Source organism: Chrysochloris asiatica, unplaced genomic scaffold (assembly GCF_000296735.1).
Source record: "Chrysochloris asiatica unplaced genomic scaffold, ChrAsi1.0 scaffold00056, whole genome shotgun sequence".
Taxonomy (NCBI): Eukaryota; Metazoa; Chordata; class Mammalia; order Afrosoricida; family Chrysochloridae; genus Chrysochloris; species Chrysochloris asiatica.
The window spans coordinates 14422852-14442097 of NW_006408574.1; the positions used below are offsets into that span (position 1 = coordinate 14422852).

At 42.3% G+C, this 19246-nt stretch overlaps 1 protein-coding gene across 5 annotated transcripts in view; it reads right to left on the bottom strand.

The window, feature by feature from the left end:
* Window positions 1-19246, bottom strand: part of LOC102812524 (receptor-type tyrosine-protein phosphatase delta-like) — a 560069-nt gene that overhangs the window by 215215 nt on the left and 325608 nt on the right. For 4 of the 5 annotated variants that reach the window (XM_006863766.1, XM_006863767.1, XM_006863765.1 and 1 more), the window contains 2 exons: window positions 4711-4808; window positions 3283-3542 (listed from right to left, as the gene is read on the bottom strand). In XM_006863766.1, the coding sequence (XP_006863828.1) occupies window positions 3283-3542; window positions 4711-4808 (358 nt within the window). Of the gene's footprint in view, window positions 1-3282; window positions 3543-4710; window positions 4812-19246 lie in introns of all 5 variants that reach the window. The other variant, XM_006863768.1, reaches the window with a different exon arrangement.

Here is a 19246-nt window from a genome sequence, read left to right on the forward strand (position 1 = left end):
AAAAAAAAAAGGAGCATGGTGGCTTTGTAGGATAAGCATTGAATTGCTAACCACAAGGTCAGCGGTTCAAGCCCACAAGCTGCTCTGCAGGAGAAACATGCAGCTTTGCTTTGCAATGGTTTATAGCCTCAGAAACTCCGCACAGTTGGAACTGACTTGATGACACTTAACAACCACCAACACAACAAAGGCATTTAAAACTTCAAAAACAAAATCCTCTTATTCTTCATTCTCCTTTTCCGTAAACAGAAAATTAAGGCAATGAACTTAATTTATATTCAATATCTTGTAGTATCTTCTTCTCTTAAGTATAATTTGTATACTACATTTTTTTATTGCCACCCAGAGTCCAGTCCTGCTCTGAAAAGTCACTGATGTTTCCCTGGTACCACAACTTGCTTCTGATGACCTGTAGAATCACTAGATTATCTGAATGGCATTCTGGCCCTCAGTTGCTTCAAACAGAAACTGGAAGCACCCCAGAACCACTGTGGCAGCGCCTCTAGGGCCCGTAGGGATATTTTATGAGAAAGTGAGTCTTTCCTGTGAGGAACTCCCCTACTTTTCCACACAGAAAATTAAATCAATACTAAATACGGCAATATCTACTCAATTATATGAATCTTTCAACTGTCTTCTAGAAATTCCACACACCAAAAAGCAAGCTCAAAGCCATTGAGTCCATTCTGACTCACGGTGGCCCTATCGAGGGTTTCTGAGAAGCGAAATCTTTACAGGAGCAGCCAGCCTCGTCTGTCTTCCACGGAGCAGCTGAGTTTGAATCACTGACAGCGAGCTTACCATTAACCCACAGGAGAGGGGACAAGCAGCGTTTCCTTCTATTGAACAAGGGTCACCATGAGTCAGATTCAACTGGATGGCACCAAATACATTTTTTTTCCCCTCTGTTCTTCCATCATTTACAATTTTGTCTCCTTTTCTCAATATTTCTCATCCTTCAAGACTCCGATTCACTTCATCAGAATACTTCCCCTGATATTCAAATTAGGCTAAAACTTGGCATTTATGTTTCCACAGTACTTCTCAGCAGTCACCCCATTGCATTTATGCTGTATCTATTTTTATTACTTTTGAATTATGGTGTTGGAGGAGAATATTGAAAGGGCCATGGACTGCCAAAAAAACCAACAGATCTGTGTTGGAAGAAGTGCAGCCAGAGTGCTCCTTGGAGGCCAGGATGGCCAAACTTCGTCTCTCATACTTCGGACATATTATCAGGAGGGAGCGGCCGCTGGAGAAGGATATCATGTTTGGTTAAGGTGGAGGGTCAGAGAAAATGAGGAAGACCCCCAGTAAGATGGATTGGCCAGGTGGCAGCATCAATGGGCTCAAGTGTGGAAACAGTTGTGAGGTTTTGGCCTAGGATCGGGCAGAGTTTTGTTCTGTTGTGCATAGGGTCGCTATGAGTCAGTACTGACTCGATGGTATCTAACAACAATTTTTACTACCTCAGGTCTCCTACAGAAAGGGCTGTACCTTTGCTACCTTACTATCCCAGACTCAGTGGTAGCCAAGGTGGATGGCATTCATTAGCTCATATACTTACCCTATTTTCTCGTCAGGTATTGTCAGTTGCATATTTCACTGACATCTAGTGTAAAATATATCCTTAATTAAACTCATCATCTTCACCCTTTTTTTATACAACCTCAGCCCTTAGAAGCATCTATACCATGTCCCTTGGCCAGGATCCCTTCATGAGCATAGCTTCCAGATGCTGCTGCTCTACTCGACTGTATCTCATGTTGACCTCCACACCCTGCTTCCATCATCACCATCTGACTTCAGAATCCTGCTATTTGCCTACAGTACATAATATGATGACTCCCAACAGCTTTCTCTGAGGCTATCTATTTCATTTCATCTAGCACTGGGGCCATCTTCCTGAAGAACTGCTCCAATCTAGTCACCAGCTTTGCCCACAGCCCCACGGATTCATGAATCATGTATAAATGCCTGTGCTTGATCTTCAGACCTTTCACAGCAAGTTTCATCTAACCTTAATGATGTAGAGTAGGAGAATAGAGAAGAGGTATATCTAGTCTTAATCCAACCATACTACACAAGTGTCTGTCTTGTTAGTAAGTTCTGAAATGGTACAAAGGAACAGTTGGGTATTATACAAACAGCATTGTACTGTTCTCCTGCACAGAGAACTCTGATGGATTTCCATGGCTGTAAGTTCAGAGTTCCAACTACTGAACAGGACTTGGCTCTCATAGACTCCTCTCACATACTGGACCTTTGCATATAGCTCCCCTGCACAGAAGCTTCACCCTATGATTCTTTGTATGTCTACTGATCCTTCGTGATTCGCTTCTAAAACGCCTATCCTATTCCAGGTTAGCATAACTCTACCATTCCCATTTATTTATTCCAGCTGTTTACTTCTGTCTATCCCCTATTCTATGTGCATTGAAACAGACATCTTCCTCTTTCGATTCCTTGGGGTCCACCACAGTATTCTGGTACTTAATGCATTTTAATGACTACGTGTTTAACTTCCAAAGGCTCTACTATCAACCAGCGCCATGTTCTACTTGATCGACAGGCCCATTGGTCTTTATGTTGTGTTCCATACAAATCCACAACCCTTGCATTTTCTAAATCCCATGTTGTGTTCCAATGCGATTGCCAACTTTTGATAGTTGAAATTTCTTCTATCTTTCAATGCACAAAGGAAAAAAATTGTAGTGTAACGCTTTGGTTTATCTAATTTCTGAAAACTTTTAAACCTATAATACTTTGTCAGACTTCCTCACAATTATAATACATTTTACCAAATATTAGTTACTCAAATCATCGCTCTATTCCATATACTAGGATGTAAACTCCTTCATAGTGAATACCATGCTTTATGTGCCTATCTTCTCAACCACATCATTCCTGGCACAAAGAAAACACTCAGGGGCTCAATGAATGAGACTGTGTGTTATAACGTATACAAAATAACCATGCAACAGAACATGAACAACGAAAGGTGGGTGGATGTACGTGGAAGAGTCTTTCATTCTATGTATAAGAAGAAGTCTACAATTTTATAATCACCGTACTGAGGACTCCTGGTATGGTGCTATAAAGATAAGCACTGGACTGTGAACCACAAGGTCTGCAGTTCAAATTCACCAGCAGCTCCTTGGAAACCCTGTACAGGGTTGCTCTGAGGTGGGACCTCGATGGTACTTTAATACAACAACAACAACGCACTGAGCTGTAACTTTCTTTTTGACTTATCAGCAATTCTATTCTTCATCAACTTACTTTATATTCTCATTTGCAGGGACTTCTGGCAGTTGCACAGTGATCATGCCATCCAAGTTGGTCTTCCCAATGAAGGCAGGCTTGGTACGTAGTACATCCGGGGCGGTCTTTGCAGTGACCCTGTGCTGAAGCCCACCAGCACTGTTCCCGCGATTTGTCAGCACAAAAGAATATGATTTCTCTGGCTTCAAGTTGACAATTAACTTCTGTGTGGCTCGGCCATCGACCTCTTCCACCATTTTCCCATCGTCATAAAGAATCTAGAGAAATCCAACCAATCAGTGAGGTTTGATTATCCACAAAGCAAAACATCTTTTCCAAACCAATGTGCACTTGCTAAAGAGAAACTATCTATGAGATAGTGATCTCTAAAACCCATTAGTGTCATAATTTTAGAGACGGCTTCAATTTTCCTGGTAGTTTGTCTACAAATAATCCCAAGTCTATCTAAATGCATAACAAAGAAATGTATGCTTATTTTACAATATGTGGCCATCAGTTATATGCGATCTTAATGGAATTTATGCAAACATGATCCAGGTTTTCAAAATATTACTCCCATCACTATATTTTCCCCTTCACAAAGGTTTCCAAGCCTGTCCCTAAATATATTTTTGCATTTAAAAATATTTCTCTACTCATTTCATAACTTTGCTCTGCTTGGTAACATTTCTTAATGGCAAACCAGACCTTAAAATGTGCAAAGAATTCAGGCCAAGATAATAAATTCAAATACACTAAGGAATGTTGTTGTTAAGTGCCGTCAAGTCAAATATAACTCATAGCAACCCTATATAAAGTATCTGAGGAGCAGCTGATGGGTTTGAACTGCCAACCTTGTGGTATGTAGTCCAGTGCTGATCTTACAGCGCCAAGCAGAAGTTCACTCTAAGGAATAGTGTGTTATAAATATGTAGGAAGTCTGTAAATGTCCTTTTCTACTGGATAAACACAAGTACTTGCTTAGATTGAGGTGGTGTAAGCTGGAAAATAGGAGCTCTGGTAGCATAGTGGTTACGAATCGGGCTGCTACTCTCAAGGTCAGCAGTTCGAAACTACCAGCAGTTCTGTGGGAGAAAGATGAGGCTTTCTTCTCCAGTAATGATTTATAGCCTCGGAAACCCTATGCAGTGTCGCTATGAGTCGGAATTGACTCCATGGCCCATAAGCATCCCCACCACCAAGCTGGAAGTATAAGAGGGACCTGTGAGTAACACCAGCCTTGAGTTGACCACCCCTCCCCCACCCTTCATTAGAGTGGGTAGGTCACATGGCACCAAACTCAATCTCTGACGTGAAAGCTACTAATGAGAACAGCTCATAGTGAGTGGCCCAATCAAAGCGGTCTGTAAGACTAGCCGATGACCTACCCAGGTGAACTACCCCATCCGCTTTTACCCATATCTTACAAACTAGACAACCACGTACTTTGAAAGGCATGGCCGAATTATAATTCTCTGGAATCTCCCAAGACAGCAACACTGAAGTCTTCATTACTGCTTTGACATGAAAATTTTTTGCAAACACTGCTGGAAAAGGAAAAACAGTGTATTGAAACTATTTCTAAAGATGTACGACCTGTCCATTTTCACCACGGATCACAGGATTTACGCTAGCCGCTGTCTACGTTGACCAGAGAAAGCAGTGTGTTCGCCTACCTGTTCAGAGCATTCATTTTAAATACCACATTTTCAGAAAGATCTCTCCTTTCCCTCCAATCCAGTCAACTACTTTGTGCTTGCCTTACCTGAAGACTTTTGGGTGCTGTCAGCCAGACTTGCTGGGCTTTCTATAACTGAGACCTAAGGCATCCAAAATGTATTAGGGTTTACATACATTACCTTTCCACTTGGGCTGAACCTAGCAATAGGAATGGGTCGATCAGTTATTTTATAGCTTCAATATACTGATTTCCAAAGACCGACATTCCTTTAAAGGAGGAAGGCCAGAAGCAGACAAATCCTACCTTGATCCACGGGTAGTGTCCTGAACTGGACACTGGGACTATATGGCCCGGGCCCTTTGCTCGTGTGAGCACGTACTTTTACATCGTATGTGGTATCTGGTTTTAAGCCACTGAGTGTCAGAGTGGTGTCAGCTGGGACAATCAGCTGCTCCATTGGAAGAAGTGGGATGTTGATATCCCTATAGAGAACTGTATACTTGGTGATAATGCCGTTTCTCTCTGCCAGGACTGGTGGCTGCCAAGATAACTGGACGGAGGTAGAAGTGGTGCCATCGGAGTGGAGGTTCTGAGGGAATCCAGCTGGGACGTCTTCAGGAATGGAAATCTCCTTCACCATCTCTTCCCCGAAGCCCACTCTGTTTCTGGCGGAGAGCCTGAATATGTAGGAGGTGCCCTTGTGGATATCCGTAGCTGTGAAATGATCTTCTTTCTCAGAGAACTCAAGAGTCGTGAGCAGCTCTAGATCCTTGCGGCCAAATTTGAGACGGTAGCCCTGGAGGGGTCCAAAGGTGTCAACAGGCGGGTGCCACTGAATGAGGGCCGTATTCATCTGAGTGTGGCTGATCACAAGCCGGGGTTTCCCTGGAACTGGGGCACATAGGAGGGAGCAGTCAGGCTGATGAGTACAAATGTTCACAGTGCCGCCATTGCTGACGAAACTTGCATTTATTCAGAAAAAACAAACAGATAAACCCTGAACCTTGGTCTACGTAACCAACACACAAAGCAAAAGCAAAAAAACTCAAACCAGTTGCTACTAATCAGTAATTTAGATTCACGGCAACCCCATGTGTTTCTGCCTGGAAATACGGTCTCTCACTTATTCTGTTAAAAAGGAGACTGAGATATTGGAATCTGATGTTGTTCTTAGCTGGTGTTGAGTCTGCCCCCAATTCATGGTGACCCCATGCTCAAGAAAGCCAACCTCTGTCTGGTTCGGTGTCATCCCTAGGATCAGACCATTGTGAGTCATAAGTTTTTCATTGGCTGAACTTTGGAAGTACATATCCAGGCCTTTCTTATGCTGAAGTTCTGCTGAACCCTGTTTAGCATCATTTGTTGTTGTTACGTGCCATGGAGTCGGTTCTGACTCATAGCAACCCTATACAGGGTTTCCGAGGCTATAAATCTTTACGGGAGCAGAAAAACTCATCTTTCTCCTGCGGAACAGCTGGTAGTTTCAGACTGCTGACCTTAAGGTTCACAGCCTGATTCGTAACCACTACGCTACCAGAGCTCCTCCAGAGCTCCTTAGTAAGATGGAAACCTTCCCTGACAGATGAGTGCTGGTTTTATGTGAGATGTACCGGCTAAAAATCAACCCCGATCGCCCATGTGAACGTCAGGATTTCTATCACTATACCTCCAATGCTTCATTAGACTATGAAAACTGATACAAAATAGGAATCTTACAATGGTAGTATGTAACCACGTCACACTTAAAGCTTCACACATAAAGGCTCAACACACAGAAAAATGAATCTGAGTAAAGATGAGTCAGTTCCATACACGTGGTAAGAATGGCAATTACAACACATATTTGTTGATTTATCAGAAACCCTATCCAGGGTCCCTAGGAGTCGGAACCTAGTCAAGGGCACTTAGCCACAATAACAAAGAATAATAATTACAACAAATATGTGTTGATTGCTTGGAAACCCTATACAGGGTGGCTATGTGTCGGAACCTAGTCGAGGGCACTGAACCACAATTACAAAGGAAGAATGATAATGACAACATATATGTGTGGCTTTTGTACATTTCATAAACCGGGCGCTAGTCTCAGATCATTACAACTCCTATCTCATTTGATTTATGTTCCTCACTCCACGGTCTGATTAGCTATTATCATCATAGCTCCATTTTAGATCACAGGAAAATGAGGTCCAGAGATACAGAAAACTGTCCAAGGTCAACTACCTAATGAGTGTGAAAGTTGTAGGTCTGCCTCAATCCATAGCTTTGGTATTTAGCTATACTGGTAAGTTACTCCATATTAAAAAAAAAAACTGTACAAGATAACATGGTTTAGACTTACTAGGCATCTAATCTGTACCTTTGCCTAAGCTTTACATCCACACACTCGCCCTCCTCAAGTTCTTCATCTGTTAAATGGGGCTTATGTAAAGTCCTACTTATATTACTGTTGTGAATACTAAGTGAGGAAATGGCATGTAAAGGTCTTAGCACGATGCTTTGCAGTCTATTAACACTAGTAGTAATTATGAATCAGCAGAATATTGAGCTTTGTGTTGACAGGGGCTGTCTTTGATGACTACTGAATTAATTTATTTAAAGGTATATAATATCTGTGTGTCACTGCGGCTTAATGTGCTGGGCTGCAAAGTCAGTCTGAATCGCAAGGTCAACAGTTCAAGTTCACCAGCCACTCCTCGGAAACCCTATACAGATGGCTATGGGTTGGAATCGACTCGATGGCACTTAATAACAACAACATCATGTTCAATATACCCGTGAAGAGTTCTAATCTGCTTATTCAGAGTCTTCTTTCATCTGCCTCTTTTAAATAATGGGGAGCTACAGTGTCTGGAACCCATAGAGCACAGAACTGGTACAGAACAGAGTCAGGTCTTTCTGTAGAAAGGGATTAGGTAGGGGAAGACAAGAAGCGTCACCAGAACCCAAATGAATCTAGCTGAGTGAAAGGATCCACATGATAGGAAAAATGGAAGGACAGCTTGCATTAATGGGTGACTATCAATAAAAGACAGCATCATGGGCATGTAGATAAAGGAAAAGAAAGATGATGAGACAACACACAGAGACTATTATCCTACAGAGGATTTAGTGAACATATTCATCTTTGTATTTCAGAAAGTGGAGACCCAAGGGGTAAGACGTATCTCTTGTCTTAACCAACAGATAAATGGTTTCACTTGTTTCACGTGCAGGTAAGATTCACAGTTAATCCATGATATATGGGAACAATGTTCTTGATGTTTATAATGGCAGTGGTAAACAGGTGCGTAGAAGGCTTGCCCAGCTGCCTAACCTCTGTGTACCGTGTTTTCTCCTAGAATATTCATTCTGAGGTCTTAGCAACCAACCAACCAATTCTTGGAGCATAACCCATTCATGAATGGGAGAGCACTTGACTTTTCTCCCACTTGTTTTCATTATCTTTATTCGAAAATCTCTCTTTAAGGCAGACACTGGCAGACATTCTAAAATATCCTTTATGAATGGAAAACATTTAAGTGATTGTTGTTGTTATGTGCCGTGGAGTTGGTTCCAACTCATAGCGACCCTGTGCAGGGTTTCTGAGGCTGTAAATCTTCACTGGAGCAGAAAGCCTCATCTTTCTCCCATGGAACAGCTGGTAGTTTCAAACTGCTGACCCTGATGTTAGCAGCCCGATTCGTATCCACTATGCTACCAGAGCTCCTTATTTAAGTGATATCCCCATTAAAAATGTCAGTGGCAGTGTTCAGGATGAAAAGTCCATGGTGAATGTTTGCTTTCAGCAGACAACACATCTTTCAGTACAAGAAACCCACTTAAAAGTACTGAAGACATGTAGAACTCTCAGGCAGCAATGCGTTCACCAAGGACAACACATTCTGTCCAAATATTCTGAAAGTCTTCCTCCAAGGCACTGCCTAAAAGTATAACTACATGATCCTTTTGTGGAGATGTATGTTAGGTTAAGGAAAAGGACACATTTTAAAAATTTTACTTATATAAGCCATAGATATAGATTGCATTTTAACAATATTTGTCAGCCTTTATAGTTACTTTGATAATATCTATTCTATTTTGTTAATATTGCTATGATAGAATGTTGGAGAAATGCAACAGACTTATGAATTCTCACAAACATACATACATACACAAACCAAGCCAGATTTTGAGAACTGTGCCCTTTTCCGTGCCAGATAAAGTTTCAACAGGATGATCACCTTTGTTTTCTGATGTTGGCATGTGATTTCTTTTCTGGGCCATAAAGGCTCATGGACTTGGGTCATGACATAAAATGAGCGCTCTAGAAGAGTGAGCATCAGTTCATATCTACTGGTGTCCACTGCTGTGCCAGGAGTGGCCCAGTCTACTGTCCACGTACAGGCCTCCACCGGTCCTCATTTCCCCGGCAGAAGTGCCTCTCTGGGTCTGAAATCTACCAGACAGCCAATCTGGAAAACCCGAGAAGCTCAAGCACAGGATTCAGAACAGAATTAAATGCTCAAGACAGCTAGAGGGAAAACTCCCATCATCATTGGCAACATGAAAGGACATTAAACCTTCTAAGAGTATCTGAAAATAGATGTAGACTATTACCTTGACTAAAGGTTCTAGAGTACTTGTATTCATGCAGGTGGTAACACAGAGAATGAAAACGTAAAAAAAAAGGATGAGGCGAATTCTACATCACTGCATATATATGGTAAAAAATGTCCTCCAAAATGTCACCTATTTTGCAATGAAACAGGTCTTTTCTAGCTTCCAGAAACTCTTGATGTAAGAAACATTTACCAACTAACTATATTATAGATTAGAACAAAGGCAGTTGGGCAAGAAAATCAGTGTGGAGACAGCAGGGTCCATGACCTCTAATAAATGAGATCTCTAGTTGGGGAAATGAAGAGATGAGGTACATGGTGCCATGCACAGCATGGAATTCGGTATTCTCAATGTCTTAGGGTTACTGTGTGGAACACTTTTGAAAGTCATCCCGACAGTGGGGCCCAAGGTTCTGCTGACTCCAGGGGGTGGCCAGATGAGGAGCCTTCCATAATTACTGGAGGGGACCTGAAGACCATCTCTCTCCTGTCTTCACGAATATCCTGAAGGATGCATACAGACTCAGCTCCAGATTAAAAAAGGTAACTACACTTTAAGTCATGAAATGCCAACTCTTTTCTCCTCTTGACGTTTTCATGCTTCTTATTCCCTTACTGGAGTCCTGGTGTGTTTTAATGCTCTGGAGCACAAAGTTGTCTGAACCACAACATCGGTGGTTCAAGCTTACCAGCCACTCCTTATACAGGATTGCAATAGCTTGGAACTGACTCAACGGAAGTTAACTACAACAACATTCCCTTATTACAGTCTGTCCTCTGATAAGACTTTGGGGACTTTAGAAATGGGATATATGTGCTACCACCCTCCCCCACATCTTGGCAACAGCAATTACTGGAGATCAACTATGGTAGTCCCAATGGCTTGAATCTTAGTCTCAATTTAGACCTGTATCTATGCAGTAGCGATCACAAGTGATTAGCCCAAACCAACTGTTTCCAGAATGGAGCCCTGGGAGTGAAGTGGATTTTGAGCTATCAGCCATGCTGTTCTGCTCCCGTAAACATCAAGAGCCTTGGACACCCTGAGCAGGCTTGCTATGAGTCACCACCACCACTATATCCAAAAGCTCCATGCAATGGTTACCTTTCCGGTAATCCTTAAAGACAGCTGCTCAGCACAGTACAGAAATCCAAATATAAACAGACACACAGACGGAATCAAATTAAGGAATTTGCTGAGTTTCCTTAAATCTCAAGGCCTCTGGCACTAGACCAATTGCTATGATGTAGAATGATGGGAGTCTTAACACAGAAATGACAAAAACCTCACAATCACTGAAACATTAAATGCCAACATTTTCTTACAAAGCATCATTCAGGTAACATGAATTCCAAGTGGATTGTTTCAGGTAGAACCTGAACTCTGGTTTCAAAAACATGATCAATGACTAGCTCTAAGAATGCTGTCTTACAAATACACACAGTCAGGAATTCTACTATGAGAAGAAACTTCCATAAGAAATACTGATTCCTCCATGGGAATGGGAACTAAATACTCGTGTAATTGGGGTTATTAGGCACTCACATCTGTGAGATAAACTCAACAATCCTTTACAGTCATAGCAACATATGAGGATCTTTTTGGTAATAGGATACAAAACAAAATGAATGAATATGTTCACTGACTGCGAGGGAATAAACCTTGACTAGGGAATGCTTTTTGGCTGGTAGGTTGGCAGCAAGGGAAAATTAGAGCATTTCTCTTAAGGAAATTATACATCTGGATTCTTTCACCTCCCACCTCTGCTCAGTGGGGAGGTCTCAAGAAATAAGTACGCAGGCATCTAAATTTGATGCCTTTACTACCTCAATACCCAAGGCTCAGTTGATTAAAATGGATCTGAAATGGTGAATGCATACTCCCAAAGGAAGTTAGATATGAATAATACACACAATCTGATAGACTTCTCTGGATGGTGATTAAAGGCGCCCCTGCAGTGCCGTGGTTAAGCACTCAGCTGTTAACAAAAAGATCAGCAGTTCAAACCCACAAGCCTCTCCTAGGGAGAAAGATGTGGTAGTCTGTTTTTACAAAGACTTATGGCCTTGGCAACCCTAGAGGAGAGTTCTTCTGTGTCCTATAGGGTCGCTAGGAGTCAAAATTACTGGGTTTGGTTTATGGAGACTAGAAAGCGATGTACTAGTGTACACGCTACTACTATAGACAAAATCCTCTAAGTTTTCCTCCTCTACATTCTCCTCCTCCTTACATGGACCCCAGCTTCCGTCCAACAGGGTTAGGAGTCTCATGTATTCAGCTCAGTCATATTAACACAGAGGTATAATGTGGGGAGCAGCGTAGTGGTTATGTATTGGGCTGCAATCCTCAAGGTCAGCAGTTTGAAACTACCAGCTGCTCTGTGGGAGAAAGATGAGGCTTTCTGCTCACATAAATATTTACAGCCTTGGAAACCCTATACAGGGTCGCTATGAGTCGGAACCGACTCCACGGCACATAACTACCAACCCACCATAATGTGGGTAGGGGTCCTGGATGAGTGCAAATGGCTAAGCACTAAACTATTAACTCAAAGTTAGGTGGCTCAAACTCACCCAGAGGCATCTCAGAATAAAGGTCTGGTGATCGGCTTCTGAAAGGTCACCGGCCTGTAAAACTCCCTGGAGCATGGTTCTACTCGGACACATATGGGGGTCACCATTAGTGGGAATCTACTACCGAGCAACCTTTTGTTTGTTTGTTTTTAAATAAACATGGGTAAAGTAAATACACTTTCTGCATATTAGGAATCAATTTCAGGGGCTTACAACCCTTGGTTGTCCTTGTTCCAGTAAAACCAGTCCATAGCTAAATGGTCACTATAACCCTACTACCCAACTGGATATGGATATCCTATGTTGTTGCTAAGCGTCCTCGAGTTGGTCCCAACTCACAGTGCCCCTATATAGGGTTTCTGAGGAGCAGTTGGTGGGTTTGAACTAATGACTTTGTGGCCCACAGTCTAGTTCCCTGGAGTCATCCATCTCCCATGCAGGACAGTAAACCAGTCTGATACTTTGGTATTGTTAAAAAAGCGAAAGAAAAACTGCCCAGAAGACTTCCTTGAAGGAGTGTGCCATCTGTGAATCTCCTGCTTGAGGCAGTTCCAGGTGGCGGGATGTGAGGGAGGCAAATCTTATGACATTTAGACAAATCTGGCTGTGAGCCTGGTACCCAGGAGAGCACTCAGCAGGACAGCTGTTCTTTGCTTTCTGCATTGACATAGAGGTGTGTTCCTAAAACGTGGTGGGACAAGTGATCTACGAGGAGGAAATCAAATCATACTTTAAATGTTCCCTGGAAGACTGCTAGAGAAAGGGATTGGGGGAGCTTCCTTTTGTCATTATTTCTTAATTTATCGGTTTTACAATGTCAGGGCTCCTCACAGGCTGGCTGTTCCTCAGGCGCCCCCACCAAGGCAATGAGAAAGGATTCGGAATCAGCTTTGGCCTTTAGCAATGAGCAATTTCATATTCTGTAGCGCTCTGGCTTTCTCAGGAGGCCCTGGTTGGCACCAATGGTGAAGGGTTCACTCTTCAAACCCATTCAGAGGTGCCTCAGGGGCCAAGCCTGGCAACCGGATCCCTAAAGGTTGCAGCCATGAAAGGGCTATGGAGCAGTTCTGGTCTGTACACATGGGGCCACATGAGTCAGAACTGCCTTGACGATCCCCATCCTTCTTGCAATTTGGATTATTTAGAATGCCTACTGCAGGGGGCAATATGACTCAATCTAAAACCTAATTACCAATCCAACTCTAAGTGGTTGTTGTTCTTCTTATGGGTTTGCTGATGGGAAAGGTGGAAGGTGTCTGCTGACCACTCTGTCTCCAGACTTTTACGGGACTGATCTCTCACGACATTCAAGTCTCAACTCAAGTGTCCTTCCCCAAACAGCTCCTGGGGGCTGCCTAACCCTTCTACCGCTATAACTTCACTCTCAACTTTTCACCACTCCTTGACATTTCATTCTATATGTACTGGTGCACTGGACACCCTGGATGCAGCCAGTGGCTACTGTGCTTGGCAGTGAACTGAAAGGTAGGAGGCTTGAGTCCCCTCAGAGGCTCCTCAGAAGAAACCTCTGTCACTGAAACTGCTCTGGAGCATCATTCTACTCTGACACACACGTGGTCACCATGCGTTGGAGTTGACTCGCTGGTAACTGGTTCTTAGTGTATCAGCCCTCTTGTTTTCTCTCTGTGCTCTGGCCAGAAAATAATGACAAAGAACTTTTCTCAGTTGCCTGACACAGCTGTTGTTGTTATGTGCTGTGGAGTCAGTTCTGACTCATAGAGACCCCTGTACAGGGTTTCCGAGGCTGTAAATCTTTACGGGAGCAGAAAGTCACGTCTTTCTCCCGTGGAACAGCTGGTAGTTTTGAACTGCTAACCATGAGATTAACCAGCACAGTTCGTAACCACTAAGCTACCAGAGCTCCTTGTTGTTGTTGTTAAGTACCGTGGAGTCAGTTCTGACTCATAGTGACCCTGCACAGGGTTTCCGAGACTGTAAATCTTTATGGGAGCAAAACACCTCATCTTTCTCCCATGGAACAGCTGGTAGTTTCGAACTGTTGACCTTGAGGTTAGCAGCCCGATTCATAACCACTACGATACCAGAGCTCCTAAAACATTGCCTGAAAGACTAATTGAATCATTTGTTGTTGTTGTTAAGTGCCGTTAAGTTGGTTCTGACCTATATAGCAACCCGGTATGGTGTTGCCAAGGAGCAGCTGGTGAGCTTGAACCACCGACCGACCTTGAAGTTCAAACGACCTTGCAGTCTGACACATTAGCCCACAGCGCCACACCAGGACTCAACTGAATCATTTGGGTGAAGAATATACTTGATTTTCTTCCTCCTGAATTCTGTTACTACAAAACGAAAATCTTGATGGAAGCCCTTTTATAAAATCCAGGATCACTGCTTCAGAGAGAAACCTATTCCACAGTCAGTGGTGTTGACCCAATAATAATAAAGACAGGAAACCCACCCGTACCATTTGGCAAATTAGTATGTTCGCCCGATACACATTCAGAACACAAAGGCATAGTTCGTGGTTACCTGCCCCAGTGGTGGACACCAGCTTGGGCTTGCTGCGTGCGCCATCTCCTTTGGTGGTGTAGGCTGTCACAGTGAGGGAGTAGGATGTTTCAGGCTGGAGCCCAGAAATGATCATGTCCTGCAATGACACAATGAAATGACATGGACTGAAAAGACTCATGGGTGTCCTCCGGAGGGAAGTAACATCACGTCCATTCTGCGCACGTTCGCATGCTTAAACACTCCTGGCAGCCATGCCAAGCTGGAGACTTGCTGCTGTCTGGAGCTCATGCAACAGATGATCCGTCTGCAGACTGACACCTAAGTGAGCTCGTCAGCCATCTTAGGGGTAGTGGTGAAAATGGAAATCTGGAGCCAGACTTAGAGAATTCTTGATTTTAAACTGGCTTTGCTTGGTCATCCAAAGCAAGAGCCCTTATTCCTCTCTGCCTCAGTTTTACTCCAGAAAGTTTTAATCATAATAAGACTTTCTAGAGTCCTTGGGGGCGCTAAAGGAGGTAAATCAGGTGAACGCTTAGAGCAAGTGAGCCCTTTAGAAATGTCCTGTTAGAATTCTAAGGCAGAAGTTCTCTCCCTGCATTTGCTGGCGAACAGGCTGGCAATGAGACAGATTTCCCTGTAGTCTCATCGATCACTGTGTATGTATTTTGCCAAATACCTGTTGTACCTCGATACTTAGAGACATTTCCTAGAACTCTGGTACCTATTACTTGTTAACTACAGAGGTTAAGAACTAAAATCATGACACCTCTAGAAAAATTTTCTTGTAGTTTATAGAGCTGGTTGTTAAACAAAGGGGTATAATGGGACGTGGGTTCTAGCATATCACTGACACATAGTCAACTAATTAAAAAACTTGAAATGTACAAACTCTTGGTTTTCTATTAGGACAGACCCTAATTGAGATGGTTTGAAGAACAGAAGATCCTTGAACTAGTTCTTCAAACTCTAGGTTGTAGGATTCTTTAGGGTCCTGGTTGTTAAACTGTTCTAGGCATTGTCTTTATAGTTACACACACACAGAGCAATGCAAAGTCCTTGCTGATTTTTGTTATAACAATGTTTCTAATAAATAGAACATGGACACATGGAAGAAAATATATCATGCCATTGTCTTCCAAACCAGAGGACAATTGAATACATGTGAGTGCTAAAGGAGAAACTCAGATTGGTGAAGTACAGGGCTCTTCTGTGCAGGGTTGTAATGGGCACCATGGAACTCCACTGTTGAATCTGATCCCAAATGTCATCACCCCTGACAATATACTTTTCTCAAAATAATAGTAATATCACTGATGTGGAAATTCAAGCATTTCAAATACTATCCTGAAGAGCCAAAGGACTATTCTTTCTCCCAGAGGAAAGGATTACATTTAGGAGAGAGAATTTCTTTTCAGCAATTTGGAATGGTTTCACTGACAACAAATAGAGACAACAAATACCATGAGTGGCTTTGTAAACTATGGTTAGACACATGGGCCATTCCAATTATTACCATGGGTAAATTCCAACATCATTCCTTCTAAGGCCCCTCAAACATGCCATAAGACAGGAGGGAAAACAAGCAAGGTACAATCTGTCACTCAACAATGTTGCAAGGAGTATACCCACTTTGAGTCTTAGTCTCTCATTATAAAACTGGAGGCCACCACATGGGATCATCCCTGTGCACTTCTTACTTAGGATGACATAAGTAACACAGTTTTCATTGGTTAAGTAATCTACTGGGGTATAATCTTTGTTGGGTCCAGCTCTACCAGCCTTATCAGATCAAGTCTTAGGCTCCATTCCCTGCTTTCATCAGTGAGTACACAATCTTGGAGCTTTCAGTATCCTCTGTGTGGTGGCATGTCTGATGTCTTGGCTTCAGTGCCTCATTCCCCTTGTTTCCTCTGTCACCTCTGTTTCACCTCTTGCCCCTGCCTGCTGACTGTAGGCAGTTCCTGAGGTTTAACACTAGTTAAAGATCTGCTGTGCTCCTCTCTAGTCTGGGGGGCTGGGGAGGAATAGCATTCATTCCCAAAGTTTAAAGAAGTCTATCTTCCTATCTCCTAAATGCATCTTTACCATTTACTTCCCACCTGTGTTCCAGGGGCATGTATATTGTAAGTATCCTTGGGAAGTTTATCTTCCCATTCTTCCCCCACTGAGCTACTCTCTGCTTCTAGACATGACCCATTCAATTTCACTCAAGTCTTCACAGGTGTCTGATGAACTGCCATGTCTAATCAGATTGAATTAGGGGCAGAATGATGTTCTATTCTGCACTGAATATGTAAAACCTGGATGGATTAGGATTCATGAGCACCCACATCAAACAAATGGTATCTCCAGTCTGTGACACATCCACTTTAAGCAGACCCCTATAACTGTGTCACAAGACAGAGTTAGTAACAGCCATCAAAAAAAAAAAAAAAAAAAGCACAAGCCCTTGCCATTCCTTAAGTAATCAACGACACCATGCCACTTTCTCAAAACAACAAGCAAAAAAAAAAAAAATGTGTCACATAGTGAAGATCATTTTTAAATATTTGGTTAGTTCATGCATCCGAGCAAACTGGGATATTGTATCACAAATAAGTGAACGAAGAGGATCAGAAAACACAAGCATATGTCATCCGGTTTGGGTCAAACAATCAAGAGCTACTCACATGATCGGTAGTATCATCAAATTCCCACTGATTGAGATTAAGGAGATTTGGGGGGCAAGGAGAAACAAAATAAAAAGAAATGAAGAGAAATTTGTAGCCTCTAAGAAGGCGGTGTCACATTAACATTAAAAAAATAAAAGAAACAACTGAAGCTGAGGGTATAAGAAATACCAAAGAGTATGTGTAAGTGTGTCATGCTATGTTGTACAATTCCCCACCCCCAACTGGGAGACCAAAAGTAAACATGCTCTGGGGTATTTATCACTAAAACGTGTGTGTGTGTGTGTGTGCATGTGGGGTGTGGGAGTGTGTTCTTGGAGTCCTGGTCTGGCAATGCAGGATACTCACTGGATCACTAATCATAAGTTCAGTAGTTCAAGCCTACCAGCTGCTCCTTGGAAATCTTATGCAGTGTTACTATGACTCAGAACCAAAATGAAGGCACATAACAATAACATATATATGCGGTTGTTATTGAGTGCTGTTGAGTTGATTTCGACTCAAAGCAACCCTGTAGAGGGGTTTCCAATCAGTGGCTGATGAGTTTGAACTGCTGACCTTGCAGCTGAAATCGACTTGCAGTTCAGTGCTTATCCACACCAGGATTCTACAACATACATGTAGATGTATGTAATTAATGTTGTGGTTCATTCTAGTGAACCAATAAAGAATAGCAGAAAGTGAATCATTCTAATTGTACACTGCTTTTTGACATTCATTTGACTTCTTTCTTAGGATACGAAATTAATTCAAGTCACCTATTTAGATTAATATGTCTCATTAGTTTTGGAATCTTATAGTCCCAATAAAGTCCTGTGAGATTTAATAAAATTTCAATGAACAGTCAAAAGAGAATATATGAGAAGGGCAGGAAAAACACACCAGGAAAATCAGCAATTAATAAAGAAATGCCAAATCAGAAAAAGTTTTTTTTTTGTAAAAAGATTAAATTTACATTTACAGCATTTGGTACCATATAACTCCATTAACTACCAAATTTGATCATAAAAATGGAGACAAGATTGTAGTTCTGTATTGTGTAACTTAAAATATCCAAGAACCAAATACAGACATCAAAGCATTACAAATATACTGAGTTATTTTTTTTTTATAACTGCCAATGTAAAACAAAATAGAAATCTCACCAACAATGACTTGAGTAATTTTACAGTATGAGTATTCTCTGTTTTGCCCCACCAAATTTCGTACTACCAAAATGTATTTGGTAGTACAAAATAAATTCTTCTAAGAATCAAGGCAGTGGCCACTTCATATGCTGAAGAAACAGGAGGGATTTCCACTTAAATTCACAGAAATGGCCTCCACACCAAATCCTCACAACTGGATCAGGGTAGGGAAGTGAGAAGCGAAGGAACACTGGTAGCTTAGTAATTAGGAGCTGAACTGCTACCCATGAGGAGGTCAAGTCATAAAGGATTTTTAGGGTAGACACTGACCACCTCAGAAACCCTATGTTGTTAAGTGCAGATGAGTCAGTTCCGGCCCATAGTGATGCTGTATAGGGTTTCCAAGAGACAACTGCTGAGCTTGAAGTGTCGACCGACCGTAAGGTTCAAACCGACGTTGTAGTCCAGCGCATTAACCCACAGCGCCACACCAGGACTCCATACAGGGTCTCTACGTGTCGGAACTGATTCCACAACACATAACCACTACTGCCACCAGGTGAGACATGAATCCAAATTCTTCTAGTGAAAATGCTTCAGATACCACTGAAGCAAACATAAGCACTCTCAGGATTCAGTTACATGAAGACTGGAGTAAAGGCTTTCTACAGGGACCCAGTAATTTTGTCCTCTAATTGGCAGATTGTTGTTGTTGTTGTGTGCCGTGGAGTCGGTTCTGACCCATAGCGACCCTGTACAGGGTTTCCGAGGCTGTAAATCTTTATGGGAGCAGAAAGCCTCATCTTTCTCCTGCAGAACAGCTGGTAGTTTCGAACT